General features: G+C 40.4%; 1 protein-coding gene across 1 annotated transcript; it reads right to left on the bottom strand.

Moving 5' to 3' along the window:
- Positions 1 to 465: 465 nt before the first annotated feature.
- chrd (chordin) lies at positions 466 to 21,211 on the bottom strand. The gene is made up of 22 exons (XM_088300599.1): positions 21,097 to 21,211; positions 20,851 to 21,016; positions 19,799 to 19,902; positions 19,585 to 19,711; positions 14,540 to 14,692; positions 14,259 to 14,376; positions 14,084 to 14,171; positions 13,054 to 13,195; positions 11,563 to 11,700; positions 11,290 to 11,372; positions 9,156 to 9,303; positions 8,142 to 8,248; positions 7,702 to 7,981; positions 7,367 to 7,608; positions 7,175 to 7,288; positions 4,902 to 5,093; positions 4,705 to 4,798; positions 3,426 to 3,482; positions 3,194 to 3,297; positions 2,589 to 2,852; positions 1,620 to 1,713; positions 466 to 1,523 (listed from the first exon to the last, which is right to left on the bottom strand). Exons 2-22 carry the CDS (start codon positions 20,990 to 20,992, stop codon positions 1,459 to 1,461), a joined length of 2,856 nt encoding a protein of 951 aa, XP_088156725.1. The 5' UTR covers positions 20,993 to 21,016; positions 21,097 to 21,211; the 3' UTR covers positions 466 to 1,458.
- Positions 21,212 to 21,677: the final 466 nt, after the last annotated feature.

Raw genomic sequence — 21,677 nt, forward strand, 5'->3', positions numbered from 1 at the left:
CTTGCGTTCAAGCAGCGTGGGTTTGGGTCCCACTTGGTGACGGTGTCAGTGACTGGCTGCCAACCGGTTTAGGGTGTGGCGTGCCTTTCGCCTGTCGTGAATGACTGTTTGTACTGATGATGTTTTGAACGACCAAAACTGTAAATAATTGTATGGAAAACTTGCACTGTGTAATTCGTCATGATTCATATCAACCGTAACAGACATACGGTACATATTTATGCTTGTACGACGGTATAACAACTTCATCCTCGTTTAAAAAAAAAAAAAAAAACTTTTTCTCTGAAAATTCAAACTTTTTTTATAATATTTGATTTCACACTATTCAGAAATACTTCAACGAGGCCCTCCCACACCGCTGTATACTACTCTAAAAGCTTCGATAGAAAATTAAATCTTAAAAATTATTGAATTTAGCATTAAAGGAAACTGAGGTATTAGGGGCATCAATAACACAACCACAAATATAGACCTCCATCATCTGTTTTATTTTGGCTCCTCACCATTCAATAAATACAAATACAACCCAGCTTCATGTTCTTAAAAAATAGTATTAAAAAAACATCCAATAATACTTGATTCAAAACAGACAGGGGGCAAAAGAGTAACAAGTGAAGCAAAACAAAACTGAGATCAACAAGAGGCTCAAGGTTAGCGGAGAAACAAGAAGCAGCTGAGCATCTTGGAGCTTGTCAATGTGTGATCTGAAGGCTGCCAAAATAGAAAAAGAATAACATTGACGGGCTCACTTGTGTGGAAATACACTCTAAGAGGACAAGGATCTTTTTGGAAACTCACTGAAATGCCCCCAAAACAAACATAAACAAAAGCTGTCCTTGTTTCACTTTTCTCAAAAAGTTGAGCTTGGCCTTGCCACCCAGAAGGTTTGCCGTCACGTCTATCTGAACAGCTGGTTAGCTGTGATTTACAAGGCATCACATGCGCACACACATCTGGACTCAGACAGATTCACACATTCATACGTGTCTTTACGTTGTCCAGTGAGAGCACTTGTAGTCGCTACAGTACAGTAGCTATGGCTGTGCTCCAAAATAGAAGGCCATTCAACTGAAACTCACTCAACAGCCCGAAGCTTCCATTCAAAAGCTGCCTTGTTAAGCTGCTGAACAATTTTTTTTAATTTTTTTTAAAGCAAGCAAAAATCTCCAGGAAAATTTCAAGACAGGAAGCAGGAGTCTGCAAGTTTGTAGCGTCTGTTTGGTCATCTCCAAGGTCACTAATCCCTTGGAAAATTCTGTCATTGGTTAAAGTTTTCTTCTAATTCGGCGCCGGTGCTCCTCTCTGTCCTTTACAATCTTAAAGCTGACAACAGGGTGGGTGGGAGATGGTGAGGTGGGGGGGCTAAGGGTGGAACTTGATCAGCCCAGGGTTTGGGTTTGGGTGAAGGGTCGGTTTGGCAAAGTCGTCATCGGGGTTATTTGAGCGTTCTGTGTTTAGTCAGTGTTTCTGGTTTGGCCGTTTGTCTAGAGCCTTCATCATGAGTTCATCTTCATCGCTCGAGTCTATAGAGGAGGAAAAAAAGTGATGAATACACTTGGGATTGGATCCAGGTTGTAGCAGGCTTTTTTTTTTCTTTTAGAGGCTTGAGAAGCACGTACCGATGCAGTCAGGACAGCACGAGCCTTCTCTGCGAGTGATGTTGGAGCAGGTCAGCACTGGACATTGCTTACGCTGACATTTGGTCACACCATGCTGTGGGAAATAAGAAAGGAACACTGGTTGGACGTCTTGGTGTATGAAAAAAAACAGACATGAAGAAAGAACTGCTGCGTCATTTCTCACTTTTATTAAATTAAACTCAGAGGGACTGGCCATGGTTCCCAAACAAAACACTGACACGTTATTTATTAAAATTGATACGGAAAACAAAAGCAAAGCTTATCGACACATCTGGCAGAAGCAGCGCAACTACTTCTACTTTGGATATAAAAAGAATGCAAGTGCAATATTTACTTTCCGATTAGTTCAGTTTTGGTGCTCTCAAGGGAAATTTGTGCCAATTAATGATGTCATGCACCACAAGTCTCTGCTTTTGTGAACCACATAGCTCTCCTTTCCTATCTCACTGCGAAGGATGTAAATATAGTCGTAGATCCTGTGCACTAATGTGGTTGATGGCTTTCGACAGGAACCAGGGTAAACCACATAAAGGTCCCCAACTTTTAGCCCAACAAACCGGTTATTCGGAATGGTAGAGCAATATCGCAAAATGTTTTTAATTTATACTTGAGTTTATTTTTTTTTTAAGGAGGAATTAATCCCAAAAAGCGTCTTTGCTTTTTTGGGGGTGACTTAACCTTCAAGATCATAAAAACCCCTTAAAAAAAAAAAGCATGAAAACACGGATCTTACTCAAGATCATGGACTTTTACGACAGGAATTGAAAATTTGCAATTTAACTTCAACTTCATATGACTAGCCCGCACTCCGTCGTCAGTGTAATGAAAGCTGGACTCGCCGTTGGTCTTGTTGGCTTTATATCTCTTTACTTTATTTCGATTTACTTTATACTAAACTTTATGTCCGTATTGACTGGGTTCATTTCGCTTAGCTTTGACAATACTTACATCACACCAGCAGTTGATGCATTTCATCTCTCCCACCAACGGCACCCACGGATGCCAGTTGTCGCTGTTCTGGTAATAGTTCTTGCCAAATTTGCAATGTCTCGGCCCATCTGCCTGCATCATGTCGGTATGTACCAGGTCGCCGAGGGTCTTCTCCTCCTCCGGACACTCTTTACAACAGTCCGACGGATTTCGTCTCACTGGATGACTGCACGTCAACGCCGGACATGTCACCTTTTCACAGTGTACCTCACCTGTTGAACCCTGTGAGAGGTGAATACAATTCATGAATCAAAGCGGAAAAAATAGACACAAAAGCATTGTGGAAGGATCCAATGAAATATGAAACAATCAAATAAAAAAAATCATTTTGATGGTAACTGAGCGCGCCTCACAGCCCTAAGGTTCATATTTTCATGAAATCTGGGCATGTTAATGTCTTTTTTCTGCATTTCAGCCCTCAGAAAATGCTCATTGTATTCCCACATTTTACTGAACTCGTGAGACATGTATTCAAGCCTGTTTCTTGGGAGCTAACACAAGTTAAATGACCCATTAGGGGCCTTGCAAAGTAAAGCCAGATGTGAGAGCTGGTGCATGTATACCTTGCAAGTGCAGACGGCACATTTAATGTAACCAAAGGGAGGTACGAAAGGATGCCATGTTGTTCCCGGGGCATGCATCTTCTGGTCTCCCTCGAAATAACAACCTGAGAGAAAGACAGATTGTTACGCTGATGACAGCTGGCAGGAAAATACCCAAATGATTTGCAGTCTATACTTGCAAACGGACACATGACACAAACAAATTCCAGATGAGAGGAAGAAAAACACCCACCTTCAGGATTTTCTTCTACTTTTTCTGGAGCTTTTGTGTCCTTTGCATCCTTCCTCTCTGGATGTCAAGAAAGGGATGGAGACATGAGAATGATTTCATACCAAAAGTGGGATGCATACTGGCAGTACTGTTTGTAAAACAATACTTGAACGTAATCCATCACGATTAAAACAAATACTGCGACCGGTTTAAAAAACAAAAAGTGTCGCCAAAGGTGAATAGGTTTATTGCCATCTATAGTGGAAAAGGATTACATTGTTCTGCCTGTCAATATACGTCACTGACATAGATAAATGATCAAAGATACAATATTTGCAGTCAATAAATTAGTGCTGCCAAGCGATTACTTTTCTTTAACTATCCATCCATTATCTGTCGCGCTTCTCCTCACTAGGGTCACGGGGGGTGCTGGAGCCTATCCCAGCTATCTTCGGGCAGTAGGCGGGGGACACCCTGAACTGGTTGTCAGCCAATCGCAGGGCACTCATAGACAAATAACCATTCCAATCACACTCATACCTAGGGGCAATTTAGAGTGTCCAATCAACCTGTCATGCATGTTTTTGGAATGTGGGAGCAAACCGGAGTACCCGGAGAAAACCCATGCAGGCACGGGGAGAACATGCAAACTCCACACAGGAAGGCCATAGCCAGAATCAAACCCACGACCTCTGCACTCTGAGGCCATCGTGCTAACAAGTCGCCCACTGGGCCGCCTTTCTTTAAGTAATTAATCGCAAAAAAATCCGTAATTAATTAAGATTAATCGCATATTTTCCATTACTATTTTTTGTGAAGCTTGTAACAGTTATTCACTTGAATAATATCTTGTAATTAATGTAAAAATCACCAAATATGAAGTATATTTTAATTCAAAGACTGTTCTAATAGCTTTCTTTGATCCTTGAATGCGATCTAAATGGAGTCAACTGTAGAGGAACTTTTCTTGGAAAAATGTATACGGTTCATTTAGTAGTAAGCACCACACTCCCCACAGTGTTTCTTTGCTAAGCCCAGTGGTAACTTAAGCAGGGTGTTTTGTTCTGAGACGATATGCGAAAGATGTATTTGGCTTTGCAAAGAATCAAAATTAATTTTTGAAGTAAATAAAACTGACTTAACTGAGTTAAAATATTTAATCGTGTGAATTTTGAAAAAAAAAAAATCTTGAGTTAACGCTTTAATTTTGACAGCCATAAAATCTAAACATTTATATACAAGTAAGTAGAATTGGACAATTTCCCGTGGCAACGTCAATGTTGTGAAACCAGAATCTCACCATCACAGATTGGGCAGCATTTATCATCAGGCTGAATTGTTTGGGAACACGTCAACACCGGGCAGATTACGGGATCACAGATCACAGTTCGCTTCTACAAAGATAGAAAAATGGGATTTCCTTACGGTTAGGGTCACACTTGAAAAGTCACAAAAACTTTCTGAAAGATTCAAATTTCACTGTTTCTTTTTATTTACCTGGCAGCTGCAGGAGAAACATTTATCATAGTTGGGAGTCCAGCGGGCACCGTGAGCATGGTACTGGTTCTCAAAGGAGCAAGTATGAGGGTCTTTCTTCAACACTTCAGGATCTTTGACAAAAAGGTCGTCAAATTCAGCCTCATCTACGACCCCTTTAGTCCCAAACTCGCAGTTATTGGGTGCATGGACCTGGACAAATGACAAGATCGTAATGAAAATTAAAAGCGAGCTGTTACTGGACACATGTTCATTGGTTCTAAAGCGAGTTTCTGTGCTCACAGATGGCTATTTATGTGTTGGACGGGTTTGATATTGAAACAGATGGACTCAAATGTTTCTCTTATTAACTGGACAAATTATTAAAGCTGCCAGTCGACTTCCAGTCATAAGAGAAGTGTTCATGTGCGTGTGTCACCACAAAAAACTCACTTTCCAACAACTCTTGCCGTCTTTGCCGTGAGCATTTGTGTGAGTTCGTCAGTGCTAAGTTAACTAGCGCACAGACACATAAACACATTTAGCAAGCCACCTGCAGATCTTTTCTGGTGCTGAGACAATGTTGTCATGTTCAGAAGGTAAATATTTTGGTTTTATGTTATTATTGTTCACCCTCAACTAAAACTAACATCATTCCTCAGTTTACTATTTAGAAGTGATGTCAAGCGATTAATTTCTTTTCACTAATTAATCGCAAAAAATTCCGTAAATAATAGCGTTTAATCACATTTTTCAACTACTATTTTTTAACACGTATTTACTTGAATAATATCTTGGAATTAATGTAAAATCACCTAATATGAAATTTTAAATTTCTTTGTTTTGTGAAAACATTGTTAAAATTTTATTAAAATTTTTTTTTTCTTTGATCCCTGAATATGATCAAAATGGAGTTGGGCATTTTTCTTAGAAGCAAGTCTCAAAACTTCCCGAGTACATTTAGTTGTGCCCACAAGCAGCACACTCCAGCAGTGTTGGTTTGCAAGGCACAGTGGTAACCTGAGCATGGTGTTTTGTTCTGAGATTATGTACAAAAGATGTAAAGTTTATATTTGAATTTCCAATTTGAATTTGAATATAAAAATATTTTTGAAGTAAATAAAACTGAGTTAACTGAGTTGAAATATTTAATTGTGTATTTTTTTTTAAATTAATCTTGAGTTAACGCTTTCATTTTGACAGCCCTACTATTTAGACGTGGTTTGAGACTTTTGAAATTGTACCTTAATAATTCACAACATTCACGACTGTAAAATAATAATAAACATAGTGTTACATGGATACCTAACATCTAACATCTATATCAGGGATGGGCAACTAACAAGAGAGCCCTTTGCACTAAAAAAAAAAAAAGAAAAAAAAAAAACACAATATGTGGGTATTTCTTTGTTTGCTTTAAACCCCTTGGAGTTGGGTTAGGATAGTGAATATTTTATACAACCATTGAGAAAAGTATTATGATTAATGAAATACCATACATTAAGAGCACAGATTATGCGTGCATCCATGTATTTTGTGCATATTTAAAACAACATTATTGTCATACTATTTTTAACAACATAGAGTATTTGACAAGTGCAGCATTAAACAAAAACAAAATATTGTGTAATAAAGTAAAGTAAACTAAAATTATCTAAAAACTATTTAATCGGCCTTCTGTACGGGCGTACTGCAATACCAGAATAAATATATTTGAAATGAACCCTGAAAGCTACGAAATGACCTAGATAAAAACAAAGGGCTTTTTCATAATATTATAGTTAGTTTTACAAACAGAAGTTTCCATAAATGTTTGTTTTTGAAAATGCATTTTTAAAAATCATATTTCGCTGAAGATAATTTGTTTTCCCATTTTCGTTTCAGTTATTTCTTTAGTTTTCATTCACTATTACAACCTTACATCCTAGACAACAACTAATATTTTCTAAGTAAGGTTATTGGAGTCAAAGGTTATGTATCCTCTTTTTGCTATGTTGTTTTGGGATCTGGGGGAAGTTTAGCCTTGCCATATAAAACAGTTTACAAGAGCACTTGTGTGGGTAGGGGCAACGTCCTGCAGCTATCCTTTTAGTAATAAAATAAAGGTGTCTGGTTTTTCCAGTAGGTTTTATCCCTCAGACAAAGTTCCTAACTGCACAAAACAAAAGAACTAATCAACACATGTCAAGCTCTGTCAAAACCTATTATGAATAAAAATGTTATAAATAAATCCCAGTCCACGAAACATGAATGAGCTGAAGAATGTTTAAGTAAGAAAACTTTTCTCCACATACCCGTCCACGAATTTCTCCCCTTGGGTTCAGCTTGGTGCTGACCTGGATGAAGGCTGTTCCTTGATCCAAGTGCTGCAGTAATTCTGCGCTGATATCCCTCAACACTCCTTGAGCCTTCAGGAGACGAGTGAAGGGTTAAAACAAATTGAGATTGTGGACTGCATTTTCTCCAAAGTGTTTGTGGTGATGTACCTGTGAGCCGTAGAAGCCAGTCAGCAGCCTCTTGTGGTTGACACTGCTGTCAGCCAGCTCACCGATCTCAGCGAGGCCGTGCAGGTGGGCGTTCACTGTGAGGTCATCAGCCTTGCTGAGGCCCGCCACAACAATCTCATAATGAAGGTTACAATATTTGTCCACAGATACCCAGGCATGGCCTGAAGCACCGGTTTTGATTGGGGGTGACACAAAGTGGCCAGCAAGAGGAGTGGGCAACTCTAGATTCGGACGGAAATGATTTAATGAGTTGTCGGGATGGTTACGTAGAAGTAGAATGGCTCCAACTGTGTCAAGTTGCCAATGATTCTTACCGTGCCGTGGAGCCTCCAGACCGCTATAGGGCAGTGCTTTGATCTGGCCTCTTAGTTCCCCCTCTTGGTTTTGAGACGTAGCCACATTGATGAAGAGTTCATTCTGCAGCAGCATGTGAATGTTTCGGGCCTCCAAGCGACTCCAGCTTCCCACTGCCCTTCCCGTAGCCTTGTTGTACTCTGGCGTCAAGTCGTACAGTACTGAACGCTTGTTTCGCCGCCTTGGTTTCAGCTCAATTGTGAGGCCGACCATGTCTCCGGTGAGACCCGCAACTTGAATCTGAATATGGGGTAGAAATATGGAATTTGTATTGAAATTGCACATTCCACCAAACAAACATCTTACACGGTCCTGCTAAATTACTGCTAAAAAAACCCTCATCACTTAATAATATCCAAAAGCTATAGAAAACATCAGCATAATGTGAAGAGATCCATACCTGATAATCCAGCGTGCCGTTATCATGGAGGTTAAAGACGGCGGAGCCCGTGCCTCCTGTCTTCCCAGGAGTCAGTGCATCACCGCTGGACAGCACGCTTTGGATAGCTGAACCACACACAAAGTGAGTTTCATCAAAATCTCCGAAAGAGCATTTTTGTGATCAGATTACCACAGTTCAACACAGTCGCCCCACAGCGTAATCCCCCCCTAAAACTGTTGCAGAGACTAATAACATGCAAAATGAGGGAATGATTACTGTCAGATTTGCTTCTTAGATGAGGGTAAAGAGGAGTGGGTAATATTCACACTGGACATATCCAATGAAAAGTCAACGGGGACGCATATTCTAATACCTCCAACATCTGATCGTATGTGAGACATTGCAGCCCCATATGACGATAGAATATGTAGTCGTACTGTCTGGCGACATTCACAAAAACACACCCAAGGTAAAGTCTTGGTATGAGGTAACTCTTGCTGAATGCAGTGGGCTTAAAAGGATTGGGAGGAATTAGAAGCAAAGGGGGGGATAACATCGTATGAAAATGAAAAAAAGGGCAGAATACAGGCAGAATGAACGAGGCCATAGATGTACTCAGAGTCTGAATGATGAAAATGAGAACAGAGGTGAGAGTGAAAAGATCGTCTTGGGTTTAAATTCTTCACATATTATATCACAGCACGAACAGTAACAACCGACAAGGACTGTCATGTCCAGCTGATTATGACCTTGAGGTGTGTAAGCTAACTTTAGGTGTGTGTGATTGTGTGTGGGCGAAGAATAACATGCAGGCATGGGGAGAACATGAAGACTCCAGAAACCCTTCGTCAGAAATGTAAGGAAGATGATAACTACTGTACCACTGCGGTAAGGAGAATTTAGTTGCAAAATTCCACACTTCAGATCTCCAATGCAAGACATAAGCAAGCAAACTTTTTTGTTTAAACAATGACATGAGACATTTCCCAGAACCACATCGCGTTTCAACAAGACATGTTTGGTTGTACTTACTGTCGCAGGATTTTCTGCCAGTAATGAATCCAGAAATATGCTGGGAACGGTGACCGTCTGTTGCCACGGCGATCTCCAGCTGCCCGCGAGAGAGCCAGAAGAGTTCGCGGCTATTCAGGTCTGTCAGCACCTCTGCAAAGTCTGGATCCTGCACAGATTGGAACGGTAAAACAGAAACTAAGATGCTGATTGAACAAACAGCTAAAGTCATAGAAATGAAAAACCTATTCAAACGCAGTCATTAAACCCTTAATGAACATATCAAATATCGAGCAACTCTTTCCACCTTAAAAACATCTCACAAATTTGAGCAAAGAACAGCCAAGACAAGCAAAAGAGTGAAGCAACAATAAAATCTCCCACCGAGAATTTCAGAAACCAAATGAGCATAGAGACTACAAATATCATAAATGACCGTGTTGAAGGAATCCCAGGACTCGCATTAAACAATGCCTTCAAATTCTGGCTTGCGTTGCAGCTGCACGCTGAGATAAATTCCTCGCAGACTGGAAAGATGTGCCTCGGCGAGAACACTGAGGCAACATGCTAGATTAACAAGGCAGATGTACACATGTGATGAAGCAATGTTACTTTGACGACCCTGGGGCCTCAGCTCAGTATAAATATACATATACCATAAAGCGGAGCTGGGAGGAGCCTAAAGTACTTAATGGACGGTACAACATGGATAACAGAGTTTGGGATTAATTACTTGGCATTCTTTCACGCACTTCACAAACTGGTGTCAACACTCATTATCAGGAGAAGGAAGGATGATGTGCAACATGTTTTTGGTTGCCAAAGTGACTCTGCTTGAGCCACAATGAGTCAGTGAATTGGGTTTAGGGCTGGACTTCAAGGCCATTAAAAAGAGGTCATGTGGCAGCGGCTGAACACAAACTTGTCATGTGGTCATGCTCGCCGACAGGCCTGAAAGAGACACGTCGGTGCTTCACGTCATTCCAGGCAGAATTAAAACCAGGCTCTCCTTTCATCGATTCGGCTCCCCCCCTTTCCTCTCTCCATCCATCTCAGCCCACAGACCACTAACCACTGTCATGTGTGAGAAGTGTGGATGCAGTTCATCTTCCGTCTCTCATCCCGGCCTCACCTCACAGCGAGACACTCGCTTGCACTAAAACACTTTCTCTTCTTTGCGCTTTCCCCTCATTCTTCCATCCATTTTTTTCCTTTTATCATGTCTTCGAGTGGTTATTTTAGATCAGACCGAAGGCGAAAACAGTGCTCGGATGTGGTGGTCAGACCACATCCATCTCGGAGGAAAAGAGAGGGCGTCTTACAGTATCTTGTGCTCTTTAACTACAGTAACCGATAATTTTAAATCTGGGACCAAAAACCTTAAACTGCCCCACTTATTATATGATGCCAATGAGGTTATGTTTCTATTCCCTGTTTATTTGTTAGTTACAATGAGTATGCAAAATGTCGGTAGAACGGCAAAAAAATCACAAAAATAGTGATTAATTTTATTCACTTGCAAGCAAAAGGCATTTTTACAGTTACTTTACCGTAAGCAGTCCATGAATATATCAATGAGAAAATATCAGCTCAAGTCGGAGGGGAATAGTTTGCATTGCCTTTATGAAGGGTTCTTGGGTTCCTATTTTGGTGGACTGGTGACGGTGCGTAAAAACAGGCATAACTTCTTTTTCGTGCAAGAGTAAGTCTAGTCTAGCATGTTTGGGGCCGCGTTGCGCCTGTACCGACGCACGATTTACATTTGAAGTCGTTGGTTCTTTTATCACAGACAGACAATTAGATTGTCATTCATCTGACATGTTTCGGTGACAGTAATTTGCCTTCTTCAGAGTACGAGTCTAATTTCTGTTTCCGCATGTCAAGCACGCCGTACTCGATCATGCGCTCTGTACCTCCCTGATTTTTAAGCAAACGAGAGATGTCACGAGGATTATCCTGGAAAACACTATGTTCTGTCCCGCAATGGCACAAAAAGGTGCACACACCCCATTACATCTATTTTTCCCTATGCAAAGTCCAGCCAAGTCCCAAAAGAAAGAAACTGCTACCCATGCACACAGTTAGACTGCACTTTGCGTTCATTTTCTGTTATTTGTCAAAATAAACGTTATCAGCTGCTTGGACTATAACTCACATGAGACGTGATGTTGGCCTGAATCTCTCTCAGGACATGTTGCCTGTAAAGCAGTTGGACTCGAATGGGGAGCAGAAGCGGTTCTGTGGAGAAGAAAAACAAAGAGAAACCAAAATAAATCCCCAGATTTAAGACTTATAATAGATGCAATGAAAGAATGAGTGATGGAATGAAAACCACAACAGAAATGGTTTTTTTCCTCCAAATAAAATGAACTCGGTGTTCTCTTCATTTACTGTCTCCAGTATTTTAAACTTAATTCACTTTGCCTACCTTTGTCTTTGTTTTTGATCAGGCCTTGAAGGATGAGAATGAAGTGGAGGTTGTTCTCCGTGTCACTTAGTGTCAACATGGCGATGCCTCCCATGCCTGCGTTCTCCTCCTCTGATGTCAGAGTTGAGCTGAATGTCTCTGTTCACAATGAATAATAAACATAAACCAAGTATTTGTATTCACTTACAAAACTTTGAAAATGTACATACAATTCGGCCACTCTGTAAACACTGACATTATTGAGCGCTACAAAATAAACACTGGGAGCAAAAAAAAAAAAAAAAATCAATAAATAAAGCACGCTAACCTACTCATTGGTCACTCTATTAGGAACACCTGCAGAATGTAACGGAATGCAGTGTTGCTCTATAGACCAGTTAGAAATTCCACATGAATTGTCTGTTGTGACGAAGGATTTAACAATAACAGTTATCGCAATACTAAAATGCCCCCGATATCATCGTCATCCTGATACATCATGTTACGATATTTAAAGCAGCACATCTGCCCCCAAATAAATTACTTTTTGCCTGTTTCTGCAAAATGCTACATTTTGAACAACATAGACAACAACATGATACTTTGCACCACGTAGCCAACAGGAGCACATGACAATAAAATGACTGGCTAAGCCGATTGCTTTGTTATTGCTGTTGAGTACAAAAATATAATATTATGCATTGCGACCCTCCCGACATGGTTCCCGACCTTCTGAATACTACATGTTACTAGCAAATTTAACTTTAAAATAAAGTAAGAGGAACATGAGCTACAAACCTGAATGCAGACTATTACGACGGAATGTTGGCTAATAACTACATTAAAGTTTTAATTTTTATCCTAAAATTGGCATACCTTAACTCGAAACCTGCAGTGCATTTCGAGCCAAAGGTGGCTATATCTGTATTCATTCTGAAAATGGTGTGATAATTTTCATTCAAAAATCTACGAGGAAATAATCTGTTCTATGATGACCTTGATGGAAAAGAATTACAATCACGATTCACTTTATTTATCTGGGTGATATATAAATAAAAATGTTGTTACTATTTCAGGTGACGATGTCTTTTGTGCCTTTTTTAAGAGCAATGTATGAAACCAATGCATAAAAGGCCAAACCTAACTGCACATATGCAGCATGCTGAGCAATCACTGCTGGGTGCCTCGGTTTGATTGGTGGAAAACAAAAAAGGATGAGATTAATTGTTTTCACCTTTTTCTGCCTTGCCGCCCAACGGAGAAACTAAGCAACATCTGAGGCAGCAAATGGACCCGGACAGTTTTTTGTGCACTTGTCACAGTACAAACCCTGAGAATACTCCCTAAATGGCTGCTTCAAACCAGACTTCTATTTTATTTTCAGCCAGGGGTCTTTCAGACTTTTCCAAGACTCCAATTTCCAAAGAATTTTGCATCAATTGGTTACATTGAAAGGTATCAGTAAGAAGAAGTCAACAATGCGAGGGAAAGTGATGCCCTGAAAAAGCTCACCAGCAAACAGAGCCCTGTGTTTGATGATCTTCCCTTCTACCTCCTCTTGTCTGCCGGTTGACGTACTCATGCTTATGCGCAACTGCTCGTTCTGCAGCTGTCGTAGAAGAGGCTTGGCGACGTTTTTCCATACACCACAGATCTGGAAAAAACAAAACAAAAAATGAGTAACTCATTCATTGTCAACATGGTATAGATTCGGTTTGACAGAGAAGAATTTATCCAATGATACTCGTAGACAAGACATCAGACAAGTTTTTCTTTCAACCCAGGCTGCGAGAGAACAAATATGCGCGCGTGCCGGCACCTCATAACTCAGAGTTCAGGGGTAATCTCCATTCTAATGAACGTGTGTTTGTCGCCTCACTAGGCGGTGATGTCACATGTGAAAAATGCTCTCCTTCCAAAAAAGTTTTGCCCAGGCGAACTCCTTCATCACCTCTCATTCCTTTTATGCGCTGGAGTGTTTTCTCCGCGGCTGTCTGGTGTTTGACACTGGCATTTATCTAAAAATAATAATAGGCCAATTTGTGGGACCTGTGTTTAAGGGGCACCTGCCTTACGGAGCTGCGTGTTGAGCCTGAAATGGAATGTGTGATATGTGAATTTTGGCAGGAAGTGATATGTAGTGATCCCTTCAGACATCGAGGAATATACGGAAATACGTGTAAGAGTACTACTGTTACATGCATACTACCGCTGACTAATTTAAGAGGATAGTCTCAGCCTTTTGAATGCGACAAAACGTCAAACACTCGAGGGCAGTTTCTCAGGGATGTTCCATTTTCTACGTTGGAGTGAATAATTGTTGATAGCTTCCCAAGTGGTTCATGTTTGAGGGATCTCATGAAGCCAGAGACTGCTGCTGTTTATTGCTGCAGCGTGAGTTATGGCAAAAAGTCACGGAGTCAATGCGTAGAGCACGAGAGAACTTCTTCTGTCTCTCAGGAAACACACACATCAATACACACTTCATAAAAACGCTGCTAACAGAAGCAAGATGATTTCCTTTTTCCAGATGAAATCTTACCATGTCTGACTGTCCCTTGGGGACTTTGTATTCAAAAGCAGTGGCACCATCTGTACCCAGGAAGAGGATTTTACTGGGGCGGGCCATTCTGGAATAACAATAGAAATTCATTATATAAGTGAAACTGTTGCAATCAACAACTCTCTTGTTTTGTTCTTTCTTGGCAACTGCTTACTTTTGGTATGTGATGGAGAAGGCCAGGCTGGTTCTGGTCAGAGAAAAACGAGCTCTGGCAACTGCGCTGGAGCTCGGCAGCCATGATTCTGACACTCCTGTCAACAGTGCTACAAAGTCTGCAGAGAGGGTGAGTAATTTGGTCAAAAACACATGCTTGCTTAAATCATCATACATTTGTTTTTTTGTTTTTTTTAATGAATTAAAATGCCATGAATAATGTCAAGTTTTTAAGAAGCGTTTGCGTGGACTGGTGGTTCATCTGTGGGTGTTCCTGCTCACCAGTGCGGCTCTCCTCCGGGCCCATGTCCTCTGAGCTGAGGTAGGATCTGTCGTTGTAAGATTTGTGCAGGTCGTCCTCCTTGCCTTTGCCCTTCTCATGGAAATACTCAAAGCTTTCCAGCATTGGGTCGGCCTGCTTCTTGTCTTCCTCACCTGCACATTGAGAACAATGAAATGCTGTGGGAATTTACCCAAATTTCCCATAAATGCAATTAAAGTGAAATAATTAAGCTCAAGTCACATTTTAAACAATTATAGCTATTTCTCTTCTGGGTATTGTAACGGCTATTCTCTTTTATCTGGCAAGTCTAAACAAACTGCTCAAAGCACATCCTGCTACATGTTCCCCCAAAGTCTGGTGGACAGATGTGACAATAGTGTCAGCTGTTTGCTTTTGTTCCTACATTTGCATTTGAGGATGAAATATGTGAACATGGGCAGCCAAAGAGGAAGTGTGGCGAGTGAGAAAGAAGAAAAGCAAGATGTATTAAAACAAGACGCTTCAAGAGTCAAGACAGCAGACACCACTTCATAAAAGTCAGCGCTGAGTTAATTCTCTTTTACCAACAGAATTGATATCAGACACCATGAATCCCGATGTTAATTCACAACTATACAACAATATTTGGGTATAGAACAGGAGTTCAGAACATTTTGAAAGATTCTCCCACCACATTAAGAATACAGCGGGTATTCTGAAATTCCCAAAATATGCATGTTAGTTTAATTGTAGACTCTAAATTGTCATGAGATGTGAATGTGAGCGTGATTGTTTGCTTACTTTGCAGTGAACATTTGATGACAATAAACTCATATCAGCCAAAGATAACCAAAGTTAAAATAAAATGCAGTTCATATGTCTTTCACATGTCAATGGAGAGGATTTTTGCCCCAATCACTATCGTCACCTTTCGAACATGAACGCCCTTTTAAAGGTTATGACGCAGCTTTTTCAATCAGATTCAAGTCTAGACTTTGTCTAGGCAACTCCAAAACATTATTTATTGATTTATTTTTTTTAAGCCATTCCGAAGCTGACTTGCTGATGTTTTTGATCATTGTCGTGATTAAGAACCCAAATGCGCTTCATCTTGAGGTCACAAACTGATGGACAAACATTCTTCTTCAGGACTTTCAGGTAAAGAGCAGAATTCATGATTCCATCAATCACAGTAAGTCATCCAGGTCCTGGAGTAACAAAGCAGCTGCCGCCACCATGTTTGACTGTTGATATGTTCTTTTTTTTTAAATGCTATTTTCCATTTACGCGACCCACACCTAAAAATGACAACTTTGGTATCATCTGTCCATAGAATATTCTCAGAAAAGCCTTTGGAATCAGTCAAAAATTAGATGAACCTTTATGTTCTTTTTGTTAGCAGCGGTTTTCGTTCTTTCAACTCTGCCATGGCTGTCATTTTTCCCCAGTCTCATCCTCATTGTAGAGTCATGAGCATAGACCTTAATTGATATAAGCGGTTCTTTAGACTTTGTTGTTCTGTGTCGTTTCTCTGTAATTTCTATTGGCTGGCCATTCATGGGCATTTGGATCATTGCATTTTGTTGCAGCTTTTTGAGATCTTTTGGCCAACTTAACTCTTTTGGTCAGACAGGTTCTATTCAGGTTATTTATGGACTGAACAAGTCTCCAGGGAATCAGGTTTTGTTGTAATCAGTGAAAATGAATTGAAAAATGTGATGATTGGAAATCCATGATTTAAAAAGGTGGGGTAGGTACCAGGGGCATTGCTAGGCATAAAGCTGACCTGGTTTACTAGTTTTCCAGTCAGCAGACTACTTTGTACTGGGTTGTAGAGATTTATATATAAAAAAGAATGTACGTTATCGCCACAGCAGAAAAAAACTACCACTTGTGATCTTCATGGATGAACGAATTACCGTAATAAGTCAGATTACCATTTTAAAACTGTACATTATATTTGCGTAGGTTATCTTTGTCTGATATTTACATTTGTTTGATCTGAAACATAAAGTGGGGCAACTATGCAAAAAAAAAATTAGAAGCTGGCACTGTGTCTGTACCCCTGCGAATGACTTGCGAACACATCCAGGAAGTTAGCCGAGATTGACTAACCTGCAAACCTAATAAGAAATCGATGGATGGTCATTTTTGTTTGTTTGTTACCAATATATATTCATACTGAATGTACAAACATGAAGAAATGCAAAAGCGCTGACACTGTGTTAAGGCATTTTTTCCAAAATTAACAGAAGTGGACCTACTGCTTTCTTTTTTTAGTGTAATTTGCATCCACACATCATCACTTGTCAATGCGCCACATGGCACACGCACTATTTGGCTTCTGGGTAGTGTCACACTCAAGTCCCTCTACCTAGTAATACCGAATACTCAGGTGCACCAGCCACACACGCGCACACCCCCACCCACGCACGCAAACACACACACACACTCAAACTTTTTCCATCACTTGCACAAATATACAAGCTGCCTTTGTGCCAAAGCTAAGGCGAACACACTCAATTTTTTTTTGTGAAAACATAACCACAACACACATACACAGTCTTGACCCTATCCTGATTTTGACACGAGACACGCATGCATGCACATACACACACAGACATGCACCCCCCCCCCACACACACACATACACCCCGACACGCGCACACACACAGAACTCAGTGTTGTCCCATTGATGGAGGCTGCAATGCTTTACTTTTTACTTTCCATTCCATTACCAGACAGCAAAAAACACAGAATCTACTGAATAAGAGCAGCATGTACACCCACACAGTGTGCGTTTGTGTGTACATGTGCGTCACTGTAGGAATATTATAATAAGATGGAATTGTGTGTTTGCAGAGGTGTGTAAGCAAGGTGGCAACACCGTGAAGCGAAATAGAGTGGTTGTGTATTTACTGTAGTTAAAAGTTTTATCCCAAATTTTGTCCCATCTTAATTGGACAATCAATTAATCTCTTTACACTGCCTAATGATCCACTCTCCTGAAACTGCAATTCCGCAAACTGTATGGAAGTGCATATGTACAGTATGTACATGTATACATTGGATATATGGATCATTTTCACATAATAGACATAAAGTCCTATTTTCAAAAAGTTATTGATAATGAAGTATAATAGGCCATATTAGAAAAGACATTGAAGAAATAAATATACACATTTCCTGGCAGTCCAAATAAAAATATAATATGACCAAGAAGAGTTCAAGGAAAATCCTAAACAAGATTGAAATTGAGATTTTTTATTATTTATTTATTTATTTATTTTTTGGTCGATGGGGTGGGAGGTTGGTGGCAGGCAACCCTTCAACATTCATCCTAAAACAACTTGAAAATTGAACCCTTGTCTCCGGTTTGGGAGCATAGAATGCTGATCACTGAGTTAAAAGTCTGGGTTGCTAATTTTGCTGAAAACCATATTACAGGGCACCGGGCAAACTTTTTGATTGGCGGGCCACAATGGGTTCTAAAATTTGACAGAGGGGCTGGGTCAGTAGCAGATGGAGTTTTTTGGAAAAAAATTAAATACATTTAATTTGAAATGAAAGTGAACAAAAGCATTACAACAATATATATGTTTTTGAAAAACCACAGTATTTAGAAAATAAAACACTAACAAGGTTTATTCATTTAATTTTTTTCAAGCTCGGCGGGGCCGGATAAAAACGTTTAACGGGCCGCAGGTGGCCCCCGGGCCGTAGTTTGACTACGCCTAATGTAGCGTATGTTCAGTGTAATGGCATAAGTGGCCACTATGAGGCGCCAGTGCTGGAGACTAGAGCGATGAATGGGGTACTGGAGAGGAGGTGCTGTAAACCATACAACACAGGAAGTGAGTTTTTCCAACCACCCAGCTCAAGTTGGCATCGGTTACACATTCGAACCCGCGCCTACAAGATGAATGGCCCTTCACCATGCACATAAATATATTATTGATGCGTTGTGATGGGAAAATGAAGCTTCAAGATGCTTCAATAACCAACCGTTGTAGTTTTTGACTCCTCTAATGGCACTGTTGGTTGGAAAATGGTTTACGAAATGGCAAGTCAGTGTGCTCATCTAGAGTAGTTAAAAAAAATCCAACAACTGGTTCAAGAAGCATCTTGAATGTTCATTTTCTTCTAACCCTAACCCACAACTTTAATACTATTGTTTTTAGCCTGTATCAGCAAAGATTTGAAGTAACTCAATACGTCGGAAATGAAAAACTTAATAATACGTGAAAGTGACATTGCCACCTACTGTAGTGGATGTGCAATTGCATTTTTTCTAGTATGGCAAAAAATAAATAAATAAAGCATGTCCCCATCCCCATAAGTGCCCCCTCTGGCCTACACTCGGGAAGTATAAAATACTACAATATTAAAGTATATATTTACATTTGTGAGGTATGTGCCATCATTAAAGTCAGACCCAGCATTTGTTCAAGAACGATTAAAAAAAGAAATCCAAAGACATCAATATTAATTCGTGTTAGTTTTTATGGAAAATATTCTTTAATTTAAAATCGTATCTATCTAATAATGTTATTAGTGTATTCAGAAAATATGTAACATGTGAGCTAGGACAGGCTCCATCACGCCCGCAACCCTCGCGAGGACAAGTGGCTTGGATAATGGATGGATGAAATTTCATGTAGGACACATAACGGCAAAGAGATTTTCGCATTACAAGTGTGAAAATTATTAATTTAGAAGATCATTTCTTAGAAAAACAATTACCTTTTTAATGATAGCACCTCCCAACAATTCAAATATTCATCAGTATAATTAGTTGATTTCAAAATGAAATTCAGTGGTTCACGTATTTACCGTTATTGATGAAATTATATGAAAATGACCCATTAAAATGTTTTTATTTTTATTTTTCCTCTGTGATGTTGACCACCACAAGCGTAGCTTTATTGTTCAGTGTACTTGAGTTTTTTAATAGGTGCTTCAAATAAAATGCAATAACTAAAACTAATAACGTAATTATGTAGGCTTGATGCGAGAAGGCGAACTGAAGACAGTTTTTAACAGACAAATCATGTATGTGGATTACCTTTTGGACAGGTTTTGCAGCAGTGTCCTGGCAGCAAGATGGGATCCTCACAGTCTGGATCAGGACAGTCCTGCTTTATGTTCTTGCAGTTGACTTTCCCAAACACCTTTCCACGGCGACTCTTTTGCTGCATGACATAAGCGGGAATGGATTTGTTTTACCACGGCGCAAAATTTGAGAAGCACAAATACAAATGCATGCATTGGAAACTTACAGGGTCACAGTGGCACTGGACACAATGCATTACTCCAAAGGGCTCCCCCAAATCCGGGTGCCATGCGTCCTCCAGCGAATAGAACCGACCCCCAAATGAACATCCTGTCGAAGAAATAAAGTTGAATAGTACTCTTGCCTTGACAAAACATTACAACATTTTCTATTTGGCATGACATCACCACTCATTGCTGTTTTAGAGCAAGAAATATGTGACACAAAGAAAGTATCCAATTTTGCAATGAACCAGCAACATCCTGCACAGCTCAATGCCCTGGCATGTTGGAGAGGAATGAAACGCCCAGAATGCCTCACAGGTTTTGGGTCTCACAGTCCTGTATCCTGCCTCATCTCAGTGATCCATGCATGGGAGACATTCAACTTTCCACTCAGAGTTCCCTGACGTACTGTATACTGCATGTTCCAGATTTACCCTTTTAAACAAACATATTTATCTACAAATGGTGCAGAAAAGCGGGTGATTGGATTGAAAATGCATTGGCCGATTAAATTAAATAAGTAGTGTGGTTCAAAACTAGTCAAGTTAGAGCACATTTTGTTTTGACTCACTGCTTGTGTTTTTTTTGTTGTTGTTAAAAGATTTAGTTGTGTGTTTGCTGAGAATAAACAGATTTCCATTGTCCCCTATTAAACTGATTGCACTCTTCAACTAGTCCAAACTGTGAGCCACTCCAGCTTGAAATGAATCATCTGCAAAAGGAGCACATGCTTGTAATGGAAAGTCGATTGATTAGAGTTTCCATTGCAGAATTACACGTCGAGGCGCTCTCCCTGGTCGTTAGGTGCCTCGTAAAAAAGCCACAAGAGGCATTGAACGTGCGGGGATTTTACACATGCATCAAATGCGGTTATGACTCACGTGTTTGTCTTTAGTTTACACATGAAGCAACGCAAAAGCGGATAAAGTCACCAGGACACTTGGGTATGGACAGGCAAGGAAGATAAATGCTTTGTCCGAAAAGAAGTCGTCATGACAATGAGTATATTTCTTGAACGCGCACAATACATTTGAGTTGTAGTAGAGCTCTTTACCTGACAGGCCTTTAGAAGGCAGAGGTTCTCTCTCAGACTGGATGGGTAGCGAGTGAGTCTTGAGGCGTGAGGCGGCCTCCACGCTCGCACTAACGCAGCTGAGCAAGCACAGCAGCGCGCGGAGCACGCGTGCGATCAGCATCGCAGTGGTCCCTTTGCTGAAATTCTGGCCGCGAGAATATTCACACAGCGAAATTAATAAACAAAATGTCTCCAATTGTTTTGCAATGACATGTCTCAAGTCACCTTTATGTCCAAATGGTGCTCTTCTTTTAGCAACAAAAAAAACCCCGATGTGACAAGTTAAGTGCAGTGTGCACCAGAATCCTCCAAAGTGCCGTCCCTCTCACTTTTATAGCCTGCTTCCCTGACAGCTTGAAGCAGCCACCGGCTGGGAAGAGAAAGGGGGCAGATAATAGGTGGGATGGGTGATGGGGGTGGGTCAAGGCTGGATTACCAATTGGAGCCCTTGTCGTTGTTTTTTTTTCTTTTTAGTTTTGTCTTGGTGTTGGGGGAAGAACATGCAAAATATGGCTTATGCACATGTTTCAATCAAATGACTCTCCGATGCAAACTCGTGGAAACAATCCGACGAAAATAGAATGAGATGAAAGTGCTTTTGCAAATTACTGTGTACTGTATTGTGGAAAAATGTATGTGTTTTTAGTTGGCTGAAGCCCTCCCGCCCAACCCCAACTCCCCTAACTTCTCAGATCTAAGTGATTTAACAGAAACGAATGAAAATATTTGGAATATTTGGCTCTCTGCACAACTTTTTCCTCTATTGTTTCCTTTGGCTTGCCAGAGAGCTCAAACCTGGACACTTC

This window comes from Idiotropiscis lumnitzeri, chromosome 7 (genome assembly GCF_059441095.1).
Source record: "Idiotropiscis lumnitzeri isolate Australia: NSW breed Sydney's pygmy pipehorse chromosome 7, RoL_Ilum_1.0, whole genome shotgun sequence".
Lineage (NCBI taxonomy): Eukaryota > Metazoa > Chordata > Actinopteri > Syngnathiformes > Syngnathidae > Idiotropiscis > Idiotropiscis lumnitzeri.

Bases quoted from the DNA above. Each gene is read 5' to 3' on its own strand.
- chrd (XM_088300599.1), bottom strand. From the start codon at position 20,992: ATGCTGATCGCACGCGTGCTCCGCGCGCTGCTGTGCTTGCTCAGCTGC. The intron at 14,172-14,258 runs GTAAGCAGTTGC...TTGTTATTCCAG, and splicing joins TTCTCCATCACATACCAAAA to AATGGCCCGCCCCAGTAAAA. The intron at 11,373-11,562 runs GTAGGCAAAGTG...TCTTCTCCACAG, and splicing joins GATCAAAAACAAAGACAAAG to AACCGCTTCTGCTCCCCATT.